Below are 19,662 nucleotides of genomic sequence, written 5' to 3' on the forward strand. Positions count from 1 at the left end.
TAGCTCCTTTCAACTCTACATTTTGTATAGTTGTTTGCTCTCAATTTCACTGCTGTATCTCTCTTCTTTTATTGTTTCCCTTGCAAACTGTTTAAGCATGATCGTTGTGGTTTATGAAACTTGCTAGGAAAGACTTGCTTTACTTAATTGCAGTCAACCAGAAAAAATCTGGTTTGTTTGTTTGATTTTTATTTTTTTATTTTTTTTAAATTTTTTTTGGTATATGTGAGTGATGGCATTAATACATTTTATGGTTAACAGATATTTAAGCTATGGTTCTGGTCCTAAACGATTCCCCTTGGTAGATGTCCTGCAGTATGCCTTGGAGTTTGCCTCCAGCAAACCGGTGTGCACATCTCCAGTGGATGACCTGGGTGCTAGTGCCCCCTCCAGTGGGACGCTGCCTGCCCAGACCTCACCCAGGTAAGGGCTGCCTCCCAACTCTCCTTCTAGGGTGAGACACAGGTGATCTGTTCAGTGTAAACCCAACAGCTGAGAGAGAGGGGAAGAAATCTGTTTCATTCATTGGATTGATACAACTAGGCATCTCCTAAGGCTTATAGTGTACGATTTCTGCTCTCTTCCTAGAAATATTTTTCATCATGACAGACTTAAAAATAAATAAAGACAAAAAGTTAATAATCTGGGGTTGTCTAATGTGCTTATAAGAACTTCTTTAGGTGGAGAACTACCATTTTCAAATGAAACACAAGAACTATAGTGCTTGATGGTCCTGAACATCAAAACTTGTGTAGTTTTTTAAACAGCAGGTCGTTGTCCTTTGCTTACTTGAAAGGACATCTACATTTCCAAATAAACACAGTATCTGATGACGTTACTGGTTCCCAGGTGGCTTATATTTTTTTAAGAATCTGAATTTGGGCAGCGTGTATGTGCTGCAGAATTTTCAGGTTTCTGGTGTAGACTTTCTTTTAATTTCTGCTTGAGAGTTTAACTCTTTCTTCTGCTTTGCTCCTCTTACATTTCTGATTGAGATTGTCAGGAACTTAACAGCCTGACTTTAAATTCACAGTAGCCAAAGCATTAGGGAGATAAATGTCTAAGAAAGTTCTTTTTCTTCATTACTGAAGTTAGTAACTGTTAGTAATAGTTAATAAAATAGAGTGCAAATTAGGATAGGTCTTGACTAGGTGAATACTAACAATTTATAACAGAATTTTTTATATTGCATTTAGGAAGCTGGGCTCTGGTTCAGTCAAGATATTTATATTTTGTACTTTGGTGAAGTGAAGTAAATAAGTCTAAGAAGCTTTTAAAAGATTTCAAATGTATTACTGATAGAATGCCTATATATATATCTACTGATGACTGATAAGAAAAGAAAAGCTTTTAAGTTGTCATTGATTGCATGACGTACAATATCAGAAGTTCTATACTTTGTTCAGATTCTCATATAGAAAGTTTGTTCTGTAAAAATTCAAGTATTACAACTTTTGTCAACCTGTAGAAGTGTGAACACGTTTTGAGGAGTGACACTAAGCTCTTAATGTTCTGACAATGTTCTGAACTACAGAAGACTTCAGGTTCCTCAGGCTGTATCGTGGTGCCATACCCAAAGTAAATAAACAGTGGCTTGCTAGGAAGGTCTGCAGGTTCATGTTACGCCTTGGATTACATGTATGCCATCTTTTTGATAGGAGGAGAAAAACATGTAACAGATTTTCATTTTTAATATTCTGCCGCTCTCATAGAATTTTTGTAAGTTGGCCACTTTAGTGTTTGAATTACAAGACTTGCTTGGAACAAGTTTAGTGCTAAATTCACAGTGAGCCATAAATATTAGAGTCTCTTTTATTGTTTTTATTGTGTGACATTATCTGAAGGTGTTGAATAGCATGTCAAGTAAAGTAAATTGTGACTTGACCGATCCAATTCCTTTATTTATGATAATAGTAACCGAAGTTGTTATTGTGTTAATGTGGTATACCACAAAGTTTTCAGGAGTTATGTAGTAATTTTCATATTGATATTTTAGGTACTTCTCTTGGATTGCTGTGTAGGAAATTACCATTAATTTTTTTGTATTCAGATTAAAAGCTTGTTTTTGTAGTGCAGCATTTAGTATGTGTATGTGATGATTCAACTTTGGTATTTCATGTTTCGAATGAATGCAGCACAATAGATCAACAGGGGCCTTCCTCTTCAGATGTTCCAAGCACATCTCCTGTACAAAGATCAGTAATACATAAACCATTCACACAATCACGAATTCCTCCTGATCTGCCAATGCATCCAGCACCAAGGCACATCACTGAGGAAGAGCTTTCCGTCCTAGAAGGCTGTCTACATCGCTGGAGGACTGAAGTAGAAAACGACACTAGAGGTATTGCCACAAACTGGAGAATGTAGCCACATTTGGAAAGGATTTCTGGACATGGGAAGGGGGGATGGGGGAAAGTAGCCTTAATGTGCATGTGTGTGTTGAATTGTTTTTCGTACTTCTGAACTTATCTCTAGCATATAGGAATGTAAGTCAGTTATACATCTTAGTAGACTGGAGGTATATTGACTGATGATGCAAACAGGGCATTGAGTTTAGTTTAGCACAGCTTTTTCAACAAAGGTTTCTGCATGCAAGGTATTGGGGGAGAGTAGAGCGAAATGGAAGTGGGATCCATGCTGAAGGACCATCTGCAAATGCATTTTAGCTGTCAGTGTGATAGTGGGCTAGGCCTAGACTTGGTGATCTGCAGAGGTGTTTAGGGTAGAGTGGCCCCTTCAATGAGGGAGAATTCAGTGAATTTCTGAGCAAAGGCTTTTTGGAGTGGGTAGACCTTATAGTCCATTTTGATGCCCTGAGGAAAACCATGTAAGTAGTTGTTCCAGCATGGGTGGGATTGGTTGAGTTTTGGGAAATGAGCAACAGTGGATCACAAATCATTGTCTGCTTTCTCATCTGAAATTCAGCATTTGGCCTATAGGTAGGTAAACAGATGCATCATATGTGAAATGTACCCTTGTTTGAGCCTTTAACAAGAAAAAATAAAGATACGTTTCTGCACATTTATACAGCATCATGGAAGAGATTTTTTTCTTATTTTTTTCTTTTAGATTTACAAGAAAGTATATCTAGAATACATCGAACAATTGAATTGATGTACTCTGACAAAACAATGGTCCAAGTAAGTACAGTTTCTGCATCAAATAAGAGATGCTTTTTGTCACTTCTATTAAAATTCTTAGATGCTTGAAAAAGAGAGCAAGTATACAACTATTACATACAGTGGCTTGAGAAATTTCATTGGAAAATCATAGGTTTTGCAAGTCTTTTAATTATGCACAGTCAGATGAAAGAATTACAATATTTTACGGGTGATGTGAGACAGATATAACATGCACCATGCTTAAGTTTAAGCAACTTCATGATGAAAAGCCAAAATAAGTTCCATCTCTGATCAGCTCTTTTGATTTGAATTCAGAACTAAAGTTTTAATCCAACTATAAAATTTTCTCACCCCCAATTTGACCTTATTACTTGGGAGTCTAATGCCTTTAAGGTGACAATACATTAGGCATAAGAAACTATTATTTTTATAAACCTTATACTTGATGTTTATTTGCCATTGTATATTGCAGCCTCCATACTAAGACTTGTGAACTCAAGGCTTCTGGTTTTAATTAATAGCTAGTAATGCCAGTGTGACCCTCTTGGATTTGGATTTTTTTCTTTGGTTTTGTGTGTGTGTGTTTTGTTTGTTTTTTTTTATGTCTATATTTAATATTAATCACAACCTTGACTTTTGGGCTAATGTGCATTTTGGGGAGATTCATATGCTCTGTAATCTAAACAGCAGTTTTAGAATGCTCTATTCTGGAGTTGTGGCTCCTGCAGTATTTCTGATGTTCACATACTCATGTTTGCTCACTGAGACAGGTTTTAAGGTTAAGGCTTACTTCCTCTGTTGCTAACAGAAAGTAAAAAGAGTTATTTTCCTTCCAAGTAAGATCTGTTCAGCTTAGTTTTCCTTGAGGTACTGTTTCATTTTTTACTTTGCTTGTAATAGTTCGTGGCAGCTGAACTCTGATGTTAAGAGTTCCAGGCAGACTGGCCTAGATGGGATTCTTTAAGCTTGCTACTGGTAGGCTTTTTTTCATCAATGCTTGTTATAACAGGAAGGCTACAGGCTACATCATCTAGCACTAAAATGAAGTAATTATTGTTTTCACATTCACATAGCTAGCCTTTGTTGGCTCATATGTTTATAGGAGGAAATACATCTGGATATATTCCTCCTATATCTGACTAAGATAATACTCAGCAATCGTTACACTGGAAAAAGGAGATTACTTAGTAAAACACTTTTTCCTAGTACAGATTTGTACAATATAGATTAGATTTTTGTTTTGTTTTGAAAGAGGAGAAAACAGAAATGGAGAAGATAAAGATATTATATAGTGTTGTAGAGGGAATTACTGTGCCGTGCCTTAAAGTAGTGATGTCTGTTGTTAAGTTATTCTTAGGGAGTGTTTTTTGATAAGGGGGAAAGGATATCTGTAGTTTCCTTAGAATCAAAGGAGGACACAAGAAGAAGATAAAGAACTTCTTAAATAGTTCATACAAACACTAGGAAGTATTCTGCAGATATAAATACTCTCCTTAAAAAGTCCAATTTTATGTGCCCAGATCTTATTGACTCACAAAAGAAAAGCTTTTAGTTCCTGCAATTGTATCATTTAGAGGAAAAGATCAATACTTTGAACCTGTTCCCAGGGAATGGGGCAATACTAAGCTATCCAGTTGCTCAGATGCAGAGGTAGGCAGGAGAAAGGATACAGCTATATGCACTTGCCTCTCTCCTGTTGTGCCAAAGTACCCATATAGACAAAAACAGTTGAGCTGCAGAAGGGCAACTTTCACTTCGTCTGTTATTTCAGACAGGTTCAGAAGCTAAATGGTCCCTTCTTACGACAGATATTCCTGAAATTTGTATTTTTCTTCATCCTCCTGAATGAAGAGATTCCATCAAATGCTTATTTAATTCCTCTCTTCTTTTCCTCCTTCCATGAACTTCCATATTAGGTTACTGTGCATTTCATGAAGAAGGAACGTTAATTTCCGTTTAAGTCTGTAATGTGGAAACCAGAAGGGGAAAAAAATATGTGTAAGGTAGCTTGTGATGCTGAAGAGGATTGCTGCAGTGACTATTCAGTGTAGTTGTTTAGACTGATAGCTTACACTGATAGCCCTTACACTGTTTTTGATGTTCATACATATAACGTGCAAGTTCATTGTTGGCCGGATGGGGTAAAGTTATATAATCAGTGAAGACATCATAAGTGTGATTTGAAGATGTTGGTTGTCTAAAAATTTGTTGTTTGCAATCCTCCTGGTCTACTTAAAATACTAAGCTGGCCAGTGGCGCACATGTGAATGAAATGCTTTATGTCACAGTAAAGTACTCTTTGTCATGTTGTTGCTGTTGGAAGGATGCCATTCTGATTCTCATAACTTTTTCTACCAGGTTGTTATTTTGGTTTAGGGGATGTTCTTTTTGTTTCATTTTGTTGCTCTGATGCATCTGTTCTGTAACTACATATGAAGAGGGTGGTGAAGTTCCATTTCTGTTTCATGAGTAGTAAATATAAGCTATGGAACTTACTGCAGACTATTTACTTTGTCTGTTGCCCTGGACCTTTAATTGCTGTTGATACAATGGATTATCATAAGAAATGCCTGTCGGCACTGAATTTGCCTGTGTCTCAGCCACAGACTCTGGGGGGGACATTCCTGGAAACTGCGTGGATGACTGACAGCCAGCCCTCCAGAGCTGGAGGAAAGGATAGGGACTTCCAAGCTGACCCAGTTATCATGGCTTTCAGTAAAAGGATTTGAATTCACCTGGGATTGTACTGTTCTATTTTTCAGTGAGAAAATTTTGTTGTTGAAATTTGAAGAGACTTCATTTACCTTTTTTAATCAGGATCTGCATATATATATATATATATACGCATATAAAATATATGCGTATGCATGGACTTGCCATCATTTTAAGAAGGCTTTCGTGCTGGTTTGATAAGATGTTAAAAAAACCCAGCATATTCAGATTTAAGGATTTGCTAGGATTCCTTCTGTACACACTTCTTGTGTTTGAAGATTTATAGTGCAGTTTGGTATCTGGGATAAGAGTCTGTTTGATTCCAGCTGCTGTGCCGTCACCCAGCTTTACAGTTCAACGGAGGTTGCAAAATCTTCAGTACTTGCATATCATCTGGAAGATCAGGTTAAGAATAACTTGAAAGAGTTTGTCAAGTCATAGTTGCACATATATTTATGGATACTGATTACTGTGGTGTTTAAATCACATTTAAAACAAATATTCACTACAACTTGTTAAGTAGACATTTCATCTAAGTACGGACTGTTATAGCAGTAAAAGATGGTTTTAGGTTTTTCATCCTAGCTAAGCTGCTATCATTCAGGCATATGAGGGAAAATCAGTTTTCTGTTGCATGTCCTGTTTCAGCAGGTTAAAATGTGTCAATCACTAAGATGATGCTTTTAAAATATAAGTAAGGAGGCACTCACTCTGCTTATCTTTTTCTTCAAATTTAAAACTACTTAAGTAGGAGCTAAGTATTCCATTCCTCTTACTTGCCAGTGAACACATGTAACTTGTGATACTTTTTACACGGTCCTGGAAATTATTTTCCTTTTCTTCCAGCCTTCTCTTAGCAATGCTTTTACTGATACATTTAACATACTGGAAAAACAGTTGTAGTTACATTGATTAACACTAGAAGAATTTTACCTTTTGGAAAATGAGGTATTCAGATATGAGGTATTCCTTTAAATAAAGTCATTTAAATACTGTACTTTTTATTTGCTATTGTTAGCTTGAATTTACATATGTCTTACCAAACTTCAGTACTAAGTTACCAGGTCAGGACTGGAGCACATCACAGATGCTCAAGGCTGACATATTGAGGGGTTTTTGGAGATACAAGGAAAGTAAGAATATTAAGGAATTAAGAAAAGAGGCTACTTGGCAGTAAAGATAGCAAAGTAGACATTTATGCTGCAGACTCACTAATGCTTTCTAAGATCTCTTGTGACTAGTTATAGTAACTTCAGTAGTTCAAAGTCATTTTGCTTAGTGGTTTGCTAGTTTTACCTTCTTGGTTTGCCTCTCTGTCATATTTTGATTCTGTTGATTTTTGTTACTTTTAACGTAGCAATTATGGCGGGTAGACAGAACTAAATGCTGACAAGAAGAGTTTGACTTTTTTACTTTTTTTTTTTTTTTTTTAGGTTCCTTATAGATTACATGCTGTGCTAGTTCATGAAGGTCAAGCTAATGCAGGACACTACTGGGCATATATTTATGACCACCATCAGAACAGATGGATGAAGTACAATGACATTTCTGTGACAAAGTCAACTTGGGAAGAGTTGGAACGGGACTCTTTTGGTGGTTACAGGAATGCCAGTGCATACTGTTTAATGTATATCAATGATAAGGAACAGTACTTGATACAAGGTAATGTTATGGTTATGTTTTCAGCATGATATATAATAGCTGAGTACATTGATAAAGAAAGATTTTTTCAGATGGATTTCCAGATTTATGAAATGGTTTTAATAAGAATTATTAAAAACTCTATTTATATTCATAACTGTCAGTCAAGTTGTTTTCACAGGTGAAATGATTTCTTTTCAACTTTCAGATTAATAAAGATAATGCCAGTGTTTTGGCATTATTAAGAGAGCAAAAGTAACTAAGTTGGCTAATTTGTAAACATTTTAGCCAGCTCATCACATGTTCAGTGTTTTGAAGGTGTTACCTCACTGAAGAATAGAGCAGAAATATGAAAATGCAAAAGTGACTCTTGACCTTAAAATCCTCACATAGCTTTTCTTCATAAGCTTCAGAACTCGAATGAACTTTATTGGAAAGATGAAAACGTGAAGCTTTGTGCAATATATTAAAATATGAATAACTTAGCCTTCCCAACCACACATTAAACCAAAGAAATATATGGATTTATTTATTTATTTAATTATTTTTCAGATTGTGTAGTAATATAACTACACAAAAAGGCTCAAAAAGACGTGTGGTGAGAGTGGGAAGGCCCTTAGCAAGTTTTATAGACTCTGTTAACAGTGGCTAGGGGACTGACTGAAAATGGCCAGATTCAGTAACAAACAGTTGAAAACTTTCATGTTCCTTTCTATTCACAGGGGCAAAAAGCTAGAGTGGGCATTTGTTCTGTTTTTAAATGGGAACTGATACTAACCTTGACATTTCTAGACTGTCAGATTAATAGTGGACTTGCAACCATAGGGTTTATGAGCCCTCTAGCGTGGCTCTTCCTCTAAATTGGAGGCCTGCTTTCTGGGGGGACAGTTACCACTGATTGATCCCCCAGGCCTTGGTATGCTATTGCAGAGACTGTTCTCAAAGCAAAAAGGAAGGTCACTTCATGTAGATGGTATTCTTATCAGTTGACTTTATGCCTCCATATAGGCCCACTTTCCTTCCCCTTTTCTTCTGAGGGGTTGCATTGTTTCCAGTTCCACATGGCACTAATAAAACTGTGTTGATGTGTTTTTTTTTGTGTGTGTGCAACTTTGCTTTGAATGATCAGAATCATAGGGTGTTCATAGGCCCAAAGGCTCATCTTTCAAAGTAGCTATGACGTGATGATGCCCAAGAATTTGTAATCAAAAGATTGAAAGAGCAATAGCAATACGTCCTAGTAGCAGAGAAGTGCCAAATAGATGATGAGAAAAGTTAAGACAGTAAGACAGTTTGGGAGATTTGGTGTTGTATTGCATGAGTTCAGTAATTCACTTAAGGCAATTGAACATATATATCTATTTCTCGAAATTTTTCGTTTTCTGAAATATAAATTTTATATTACCACAGAGGAGTTTAATAAAGAAACGGGACAGATACTTCTAGGAATGGACACACTACCTTCTGATCTAAGGGATTATGTCAAGGAAGACAATAAACGTTTTGAAAAAGAACTAGAAGAATGGGATGCAGAACTTGCTCAGAAGGCACAGCAGGAAAAGTTGCTATCTCAGATTCCCAGGGCACCAGCACCATCACCTGCACCAGGTTAGCTTCTTCTGTCTGTTTGTAAAAGAAGTAGAAACAAAACTCATTGGTTTGGGAATATTTTTTTGCCTCTTAAGATTAAAGGAAGAATTGTTAATTTGTGTAATCTTAAATTATAATTATTTACTTGGCCAAGGTAACTGCACTTGAAGTTTAATCTGAGTTTTTTGCATCTTATACTTTTTCTTCTGCCTTTTTCTTCCCAGTTTTGTGCTTAGCTTTTAGAAAATTCATTTTTTTGGTTTTGTTTTGGTTTGTTGTTTCGGGTTTGGCAAACTGCCTATAAGTAATATGCCTGTTTTTACACAGGTAAACCTATTGTGTCTTAGGTCACATCCACTTTTTGCTCCATTGCAGAAAGTTGCACATATGTTATATGAAAGGTTACATGATGGATTTGTATAGTGAATCTGCTGTCCAGATGTTTTCATTGTTGTATTTGAGTCATTCAGATTGAGCATGTTTCTCTGACGTGAAATATAAGAACTTTATCTTCTATATGTTTTGACTTCGTAAATGCTTTGAGACTAGTTTTAGTTATTTTATTAGTAAGGGCATATACCAAATGTGTGTGTGTATATATATACATATATGTCTGCCAAAATTTGCTCTTGTTATGCTAATCAATTTTATTGCTCCCAAGTGTGGGGGAGGAGACTTTGATATTTCCCTTAAGTCAGAAGAATATGATGTATTGATTATTTTACAAAGTAAAAATATATCTGGAAGTCAAGTGTAGATTGTTCCATATATTGGATCTATATACTACTAAAAGTCTAAGCAGAATCTCTGCTCTCAGTTGTCCCTCATATGATTGATAAACACCCCTCACTCAAGCCTTAATGGGTGTCTAGACAGGACAGGCCTATTGTTCCTAATGTAAAAATATGAGTCCATTTATATGAAAGAGCTCATAATGTGCTGAGACACAGGCTGCCATAAAGTTGGATTTCTAAAGGATGTGACCTACCCTGCATCTTCTGTGTGGGTTACCTTACCTATGAGACAGTGATCCAAATAAAATTAATCAATTCAAAATTCATGCTTCTGTTAACATATGGAATTGTTATCTTATTTCTGTCACTAAGTTCAAGCAGGAGAACCAGAATATTTAGAGCAGCCATCAAGAACTGATCTTTCAAAGCACTTAAAAGAAGATTCTGTACAAGCGATCAATAAAGCTTTAGCTGAACAAGAAGATAGAGGTCCTGAAGCTATAATGGATACGGTGAGGATATTTTGAAGCTTGAAATACCTCTTTTTCTTTTATTTTGCAAGTGGAAAGGATGATAGCTGCTAAAAGGGGGGAAGAAAAGCTTTGAACAAATAATTTTTGTTCTTCAGGGAATGTCCAACACTAAAAGTCCATCCAGAAAGTATGTACTATGTTAATGAGCTTAATAGAAGAATAACAGTACGGTAGATGTACTCTGTGTGATTCAAGTACTTGTCAAGAGTACAGTAATATCGTTCAAATGGCAATCACATGTTCATGCCCACCATCAAATAATCTTTTCAAACCGTTAGATGGTTCCATTTATTTTGAGGAGTAAACACTGACATTCCATGTAAAAGACTTGAAAAATGCTACTTTAAATATCATAATTTTTATCGGAGAAATTTGAGAATATAAGTGAGTTCTCTTGAAAGATCTATGGAAATTAAAATAGCTTTCAAAAACGAGTTTTTTCTAAACATTATGTTTATGGAGGGAAGCTCAAAAATGGTCAAGAAAATTTGTAATATAATAAAACTCTTAGTTCAACCCTATTCTGTAGCTTTAGTGCAAATTCAGAAGTTTACGAAAATTGTGATTAATCAGATGCATATGTTAAAATGTTTATAAGAATTAGTGTTGAGTGATACTGTTTTCATGTTGCAAATACTGAGAAGAATTGGAAATTAACTGCTTCATGAGCTATTAGTGAAACAAATATTTAACAGTTTTTTCTTTCATCAAATACCTTTTTTTGCTTCCCTGTGGGTATATAGATGATTGTATTTGACACAAAACCAAATTCCTTTAAAGCAATGTATTAATCTGCCTTGGAACCATATCCCTAAGGATGAAACATGCAGAATGTACATGAAAGGACAGACTGCAGTAGCTGAGATCATCTCAGTCGTTTAAAAGCTTACTTTAACATAACAAGAGTTTCAGTGACTAACATAATACCTTCTTAAAGTACCACAAGTAACCACTAGTGATATGAACAATTTAGGTATGTGCGAAATTTCAAGTATAATCCTAAATTCTGGTATGAATCCTCATAAAACAGAAGCAGTCTAGCCCCAAATAACTTTGGTGTCAAAAGGAAGGTCTTTTCAAAGCCTTTGAAAATGATGTGACAAGGTGTTGACCCTTAGACCTGGAGTGTATTCTATCCCTCTCTCCTGTGGTGTCAGGAGAGCAGAGAAGCATACTTTCGCTGCTAAATCTAAATCAAAACCAACAGGGAAGCTAACCACCCATGAAAAGGTGCCCTGCCACTAACAATTTAGGCTGCTGCAAATTTGACTTGAGTTCTCAGAGCACAGACCAGCTAAGGGGGAGCCTGCTTTAATACGAGTTACCTCCACTGGAGGGGGTAGCTATGATGATGTCCAAGTCATGACAAAGTGTCTTGCCTGATGCTAATCCTCTTTCTAGAGTCTGTGGGCATCCATCCTGGTGGGATGTGGAAGAATCTGATTCCATGAATCAAGTGTTTTTGTTTAGGCTAGGTATTTTGCGCAGTTGTTGGCCCTAGGGCTTTACAGGGCAGTGACTGGGAAACGTCATGGTAGGCGTAGTGAGGCAGAGACAGGTTTCCTTATTCCAATTATTCCAATTTCCACTGCGCTGTACTGCATCAAGGGGGATGAAATATTTAAAAGTAAAAGTAAAATAAAAAACAAAACCAACAACACAAATACAAACCAAAATCCCACAGACTCTCTTACTTAGAAACAAATGTTCTTCTACTGTTAAAATCTAAAGCCAATTTCCAACTAATCTGAGGGTACTCTATCAGTGTTTAAAAGCTACCCTCTGTGTACCCAAATTTAACGTGGAGAGAACTGTGCTTCCTTCTCAGTGTATCAGCCCTCTTTAATTATTCTACTTCCATCTGCATTCTGACATGCAGCCACATCTCTTTCCTCCACTTTTTGTTTGTCCATTTTGGAAGAAGGAAAAACAACATCAGGACATAAAACAAACAGGGCTGTAGGTTGCTCACCACATGATCATTTGTGTCCATTTTCTGACCTTTGTTCTTATTTATTTATTTCTCTGCACAGTCTTTCTTTGTATTTATACAATGCTGGGTGTAAATAGATACTATGTGTTTCTGGAATCTTTGTTTAAAAATAAAGCCATTGTAACAAGTGCAGAACAGCAGCACAGCATTCTTTCTGTACTCTGTGATTGCTTAGATTAGAGAGAAGGTTGAAGTTCTGCAAGTGTTGTAAACCGGTGATTATAAAATGACAGACTGCAGTAGCTGAGATCATCTCAGTTGTTTAAAAGCTTACTTCAACATAACAAGAGTTTCAGTGACTAACATAATCTTCCCTTGGTTTTAAGTGTAATTATTAAAAAAAAAAAAAAAAAAGGCATGGTGAGTGTACTGCACCTTCAAATATTCTTTCAAATACCTTAATTGCTAGAGGCCTTTTTGTATTTTTTTTTCCAGTGCATCAGAAAATGTTAGCCTTTGGCTTGCTGCCATCCCTTAGTACGAATTCTTCAGATATCTCAGTTATATTCCACTCAAAATTACTAAAATGAAAAGAAACAGTGGTTCACAGACTCAACGTTTAACAACTGCTTTAAATTTGTTACGGATGCTACAGAATTGTAGTACTGGCGTACTGGCCTATGAAGATGTAATTAGTGAATAAAGCAAAAATGAAACCTTTTTGTAAAATTATGCCCTAATTTTAAAATGTACTGCTTAAAGTAAAGTATGAGTAATTAGAGAATATAAGTGATATTTATCATTTTTTCAGAACTTCAGCAGCACGATTTTACTTGATCGGCTTGTTAGTTTGCGTCTCTCTGATTTTCTCTATTTTGTGATTCCCCTCCCCACACGTACTGATAATGATTTTCTTCTGCAGAGCTCTGGTAATGCCCCAGCTCCACCAGCTCCTAACCAGCGAGTTGTAGAGGTGGCGATCCCTGATGTAGGGACTTTTGTGATTGAGTCAGAGGAGGGGGGTTATGACGATGAGGTACATTTGATTGCGATTGTGTGCACCGCTCCTACTCGGTGCTTTCTTGTGCTGCCTGATGAGAATTTTTGGCATGTTTGCACATCGTGACACCTAACAGATTTCTGCATAACTAAATGCTTAGCAGTTTGTAACCGTAACAATGTCTTAATTTGTAATGAAGTATGAAAGGAAAGCACAAGCTACTCTAATTGGGCACGCTTTGCATGGTACTGTTTACCCTGGAGGTATATTTGTCTTTTTAGCTGTGGAAGCTGAATGTTTGTGTTAGGTCAGGTAGCCTTTGAAATGCTGGTGATAGACTGTGGACTATTGCATTATTTAAAAAAAAAAAAAAAAAAAGTCGGGATAGTGAGTGATGTTCTTAATGTTCGTGCTTTCTTGTCAGTCCAATAAAGCTAACGTTCAAGTCCTATCTCTTATTTGCTCAGGTTAAGCTTTTTAGACTTCAAGGATTAAATTATCCATGAAAATAACCTGAAACTGATATATATGGCTGTAGGAAGTGACTGTTTCCAAAGCTGAAAAAAAAAAGAAATTGCTTTTTCCCAATTCAGGCACAGGGTGGGGGAGTGTACCTGGTACTACTTGAGAAACAGATGCTAGACCCATGTTAACCCAGGAGACAATATTTTCTTCTGGCTGATTTTGGTAACAGAAATCAGCACTGCCAGGGCATCAAACTGTTCTGCCTTGACACTGCTTATTGCATCTTAGTTTTGGCTGGGGATAGAGCTGGTGTAGCCCCAATTCTCAGGTATCTGGGCATGTGTTCTTGGTAGGCTGCAGGGAGCTTTTGCCTCCCTGCGCAAATGGGTATTTCTGGTCATTCTGTCCTGTATGAGCACTAGAGATGAGGAGTGTGGGATGGGGAATAAAACAATTTAAATGATATCATCTCACTGAGTTCAGTTTTCCACCAATGTGCAGTCTCCACCTTTAAAGATGGGAAGATTTAGCTTCATCTAATGACCTGCTTTTATTATTATTATTATTATTATTATTGGCATTGTTGCCCACATGCCACTGTTTTTTACAGAGGATGCTAACTTTATTCCTCATTTGCCTGTTTCTTTTGTAAGCACATTTGCTTTTTTAAGGCTGTTTTTATGTGTCGGGAAACTCTTCTGGAGAGTTTAGGGCTCTTCATCTTCTGTTCTTAAAGGCCAGCTTTTGTTGCTGTGCCAGTGGGGGTGCTAGCTAGACCTTGGGCTGGGAGGGAGGGAGTGTTTTGCCTTGGTCACAGATAACAGAGGGGAAAGGCCTTTCTGGGTAACCTAAAAGTATCAGATTGTTTGTATGTAATTGATGTGATTAGCAGTGAGATGTGTCTGTTATGTTGGTGTTGTGTTTGTTAAATGTTTTGGGTTTAATTTTAAGTATTTGTCTGCAAATGCTTCGGGGACCAATTGTATTTGCAGCATTTGGGTCCTTTACTTTGATGTTGAAATATGTACAAAATGCAGTCAGTGTAGTTTATTATATTTTTAGTATAGTATATATAAAGTGTGATTGGGTGATTTTTCTATTTGTAACGGTTTATTTTACCCTTTGGTGGCCATGAGTTCTCGAGGTAGCACTCCATCCGTACACAATTTCTGATGGATGCTAATGCTGAATGATGCATGTTCCTTTTCTGGGAAGTTTTGAACATGTAATTTTTAAATTGTATTTGACACAATTGTTCAGTTTTTGTTAAGCTTCCTTTAACTATATTTTGTCGTGGTAAACATATATACACATGCCGTGATTGATTTGCAGAATACGCACAACAGATCTTGTATTGAAAGTGCCATTTCAATGTATGCATGCATTAAGTTGCTTTTTATCTTGCATGAGACTAAAAGCATATTGAATTTAATCATTAAAATATTAATCATTCCAAACTTTTACCTTAAATCCCTTATGGCAGGTCATGCTGACCCCGAACATGCAAGGTATTATCATGGCTATAGGTAAAGCCAGGAATGTTTATGACAGGTGTGGGCCAGAAGCAGGGTTCTTTAAGGTACAACTAACATTTTCAACTTTTTCTCCTCTGACTTGTTAGACATACCTTCTCACCCCACCCTTTGTGTATTAAGACTGTTCCAGCATTTATAAGTGCTCTTCTATGGCATCAGTCCTCCATTTAGATATTTCTAAATTATATACTTTTTTAGGGAGAAATATCTATAGCTGTTTCAATCTTGATTTAGCAGTATGCTGCCTTGATATTAGTAAACTATATACCTTCATGCATTTTACCTTTTCAATATTAGTAGCAAATAACCTGGATTTGTAATCAATAAGAATATGTATTTTTTCCCTGTTCATAAAAGCATGCCTTCACTAGGCGGTTTGGGACATCAGTGTTTTCATTAAGGGACTTCAGTGTTTAGTTATTTGTTTATTTCAAAGAAACATTCTTGTTTTGTCTTCCTTAAAAGATTTTTAGTAAATCCAATTCACTTTCTTTTAACTTCGTTGATGTCAATGTTGTTTATTTATGCAGTGTTTTATTACTAGGAATTGGATGGGAGGCTCTTTGTGGTTGTTAGTCTTCAGTATGATACTAGATTTAAAAAATACATCAGTTTTCTTAAATGAACAAAGTTCTGAGCATTTCTAGCTCATAATCTTTTGAATTTTCAGAGTATTAGCAAGGGAATTACTTTGACATGATGTAAAATCCTCTCAAATGAGATTTTTATGGGTGGTGATGTGGGGGAGAGTTTCTTGCTTGCCTTTGAGTAGCATTCTATTTCCTATTTAATTTTTATGGCTCAGTTACACTGAAAGAAAACATTAAAAATACAAAAATGAAGCAAAACAAAAAACTTTTTAGCTTCTTGGTAAGGGAATTGAAATCTCATGTTCTTTTTTTTGTTATTTATTTTTAAGTGGATATTTTGTCAAGTGTTATGACCAGACCGTACTGCATTTGTTTCCAGGGTTGTCTCTGGACTGGGTTGTCATGACTGCACTCAGGCAATGGAGAGACACCTGCCATAGCCTTTGTTTAATGACATACGTTTTGCTTGCAATTCAGTGCTGTGTTTTCAAATTTCTCACTTAATGAAAAGCTTCATTTTTTAATTAAAAAAAAAAATTACTCATTTGATCAAATCAAACTTTTTACCAGAAAGGTTAATTACATTATTTTAATTTTTTTTTAATGTGAAGAGTATTTTGGTGAGTTTAAAAGCAAAATAGGAATTCTGATCAAAATTAAAATAAAAATAATAATTTCTTTGGAATTATCAAAGAAGTGCTCAGTTGAATTTTTTTTTTATCTGTTTACTTTTGAATGCTTAAACATTTTTATGTCAACATGGGGGGGGACGACAAGATTTGTCTTTGAGAAAATGTTATTAAAACTAAATTGTTGGAGGGTAGGAAAGTCTCCTTTCTCATTTTCTGCTGACTCCTGTTAGAAGCAACTTAGAACTGGTGGAACATGCTTTGCTTTTTGAGTAATACATTAGTATGGATGTCTGTGGATGAAGTGATTCTACTTAGTACCAGATTTCGTATTTTGAAATGTATCAGGTGAAATCCCGTGTTACTGTAGAAGCTTCTGTGATATTTCTTATACTCTGTTTTTTCATGTGTTTGTTTTTTTATAAAATTAGTGTTTATAAAAGATTGTGGTTGTTTTCTGTGATGTCCTTGTTTTGGTGTAATGCAGGTAGAACCTGTTTGATATGACTCGTTGTTATTGCCAAAGTTTGATTCCCTCTTTAGATCTCAGACTTCAGACATAACTAATACAAACCAACTAAGACGTTTATTGATCAATGACCTCTTACTGTCATCCTTTTCTAAACTTTATAAGCAGTTCCTTGTAGTATGTTTGCCTTAAGATCTTTATATATATAACATTCTCTGTGAGAAAAGTAAAGCTTATGATATTTCTTTCTACCACCCCTTTTTCCTATATGCAGTTTAAATAAATAGTGTTGATCTTCCTTTGCATATAGGATTTACGAATCTATAGCATAGCATTTTAAATTTTGCTTAATATGTATATGAAAATCTGAGTTTCGTGTTGCATTTTTCCTGTTTCTAAATAATTCTCTGAAGAATAAAACGCAAAATAGCAATTGCTTTTTGCTTCTAGCCTACACCACTAAAGAGGGTTTAATTGCATAGTTATCCATGTTGGTTTGCTAATGGTAAAATGTCTTATCATATAAGGTAATAAAAACTCTATCTGTGGCTTTTGATACGTATTGGTTCTCCCAAACCTCCTTTTTAATGATAATGCATATGATTAGTATTTAAAAATGTTAATGCAGAACGTTTTCTTAAGTTCTAAGGTTCTCCACATATTATCTGTTTAGGCCTGTATGAATAGTATCCTACCCATGTGTTTAGTCTTGAATCACAAGGTTTCTTGGTAGAGCATAGCAGCCCAAATTTCCAAGAGTTAAACATCAAGAAAATGCTGCTGGTGCTGCTAGGTATTTTAACTTAAAGGAATTTGGAATTTTAAACAGGCTATTTTTCTGGATGGTTTGGAGCTTTATTTTGGCTGTGTATCGCATTGAAACTGCTTATGCGTTAACTCGTGTTGCAAGTTGATAAGTAGTGTTAGCCAGCAATTTGATCACCTTCATATTTTGAGACAGAAATTATGGAACACACTAAGATTTGTCACCTTTCTTTTTTCTTGTTACTCTTATTCATGCTCTATAGTTTCAGTGAGTAAAATCTAGTGAAGATAACAGATGTGGTTCATTAAAATCTAATATGCTGGCAAACTAAACACTTCTGATGACCTCTAAAGTTTACCTAAAATATTCAGTGAGGAGTCCGTCCTGCCCTATAGGAGGCTGATACTAATCATATCAAAGTGTTTTCTTTAGAGATCATACAGTTTGATTTTTGTTGTACATCATTTTCCATTCTGACGTAACGTTTTCAAAATCATACATGTTCATTGAACTTTATGTAGATTGTGTTTTATTCACGTATTTGCATTTCAACCATGTATTAGGGGTAGTTTTTGACCTTAGGAGATTTTAGAAAATTTAATTCAGTAAAATGTCTGAAATATTATACTGCTTTTAGACTGTACATGCTTAAAGAAGCCACTGTAGGGATTGGATAAAACTTCACTTCATCAGGAAGATGTAGAGCAAGATTGGGATTGTTTCTGAAATAAAGGTCTACCTGGGTTTTTGTCAGCTTTAGCTAGGGAACAACCTTATATTTGTCTGTTTTTTTGTAATTTAGACTTCGTGGGTGGGATTGTTAAAAGTGATTTTGTAGCCAAGTGTCCATGGGAATTATTCTGTTAGTGTTGGTGAAGTTTGAGTTAAAAGCGACGAAGAATAATATATATTTTTAAAATTATTTAGGCAATTAAATTAGAATATGCACGACTGCTAAAATTAGCCCAGGAGGATCCACCACCTGAATGTGATTATCGTTTGCGTCATGCAATTGTTTACTTCATCCAAAACCAGGCACCAAAGAAGATAATTGAGAGAACGTTACTGGAGCAGTTCGGAGATCACAATCTTAGCTTTGATGAAAGGTAATAAGAGCAGCATGTCTCACTTCCTGTGCTTGTGAGTGTTCTGTGATGTGTAAAGATGCTACTTTATATTCAGATAGGGTGTATAATAGAGGTAAGAACAGTGTGTGTGTGTGTGTGTGTTTGGCTTCATCGTCTAGTTAATAGCTTGAAAGTATAAAATGTATGGAAGAACAATTTTATATATTAAAAAAAATCTTTATAAAAATCTCTATTAAAAAGAATAAACAAGAAGTTAAGTTTTTATTATATGAAGTAAGGAAAAATGCTCAGTGTTGCTCATGATTGAGCACAGTTCTCTGTACCTTGTTTTGAAACACTGAAATGAAATCTGTGTTTCTTCAGTGGCCTAAAGGCCAGCAGTAGAGAGCAAAGTCTTAAAATGGGACACCAGAATAGATGGGTAACTTATCTGAAAACAAGACCATCTCTCTTATGCTTGAAATTCCATATATTCACTTATTTAAAACATAAAAATTGAAATGTTGAGAATGTTAGTCTGATTTCTGCATATTGACAGCTGTAAAATCTCTGAATCCAATCCTCTAATTTTACTTTGGCAAATAAACATAGGGGAGCTTCAAGCCACCTGAAATTTAAATTAGAAAGAAAAACTGAGTAATGTGGCAATTTAGCAAAATAAAATAAGTAATTCTTAAATAGCACAAGCATTCATCACATGTGCTTCAAAAGTATGCCTTCCCCTGCTGATTATACAATGCATATTATAAAGCACATTTTCCATAATGTTTCTATACTGTTTTGCATAAGGCTATAGCCTATGAGGTTGCTGTCTTTTTATGGATAATATCCTTTGCAAATTTCCATCTTTCA

The 19,662-nt window shown here is 35.6% G+C and overlaps 1 protein-coding gene across 1 annotated transcript in view; it reads left to right on the plus strand.

Moving 5' to 3' along the window:
• Window positions 1-19,662, plus strand: part of USP25 (ubiquitin specific peptidase 25) — a 461,260-nt gene that overhangs the window by 64,237 nt on the left and 377,361 nt on the right. Inside the window, exons 13-21 of the mRNA XM_080562087.1 lie at window positions 262-423; window positions 2,136-2,344; window positions 3,073-3,143; window positions 7,271-7,499; window positions 8,889-9,086; window positions 10,175-10,314; window positions 13,191-13,304; window positions 15,217-15,312; window positions 18,650-18,828. Of these exons, the coding sequence (XP_080418213.1) occupies window positions 262-423; window positions 2,136-2,344; window positions 3,073-3,143; window positions 7,271-7,499; window positions 8,889-9,086; window positions 10,175-10,314; window positions 13,191-13,304; window positions 15,217-15,312; window positions 18,650-18,828 (1,398 nt within the window). The remainder of the gene's footprint in view (window positions 1-261; window positions 424-2,135; window positions 2,345-3,072; window positions 3,144-7,270; window positions 7,500-8,888; window positions 9,087-10,174; window positions 10,315-13,190; window positions 13,305-15,216; window positions 15,313-18,649; window positions 18,829-19,662) is intronic.

Source organism: Anser brachyrhynchus (assembly GCF_964034855.1).
Source record: "Anser brachyrhynchus genome assembly, chromosome: 1".
Taxonomy (NCBI): Eukaryota; Metazoa; Chordata; class Aves; order Anseriformes; family Anatidae; genus Anser; species Anser brachyrhynchus.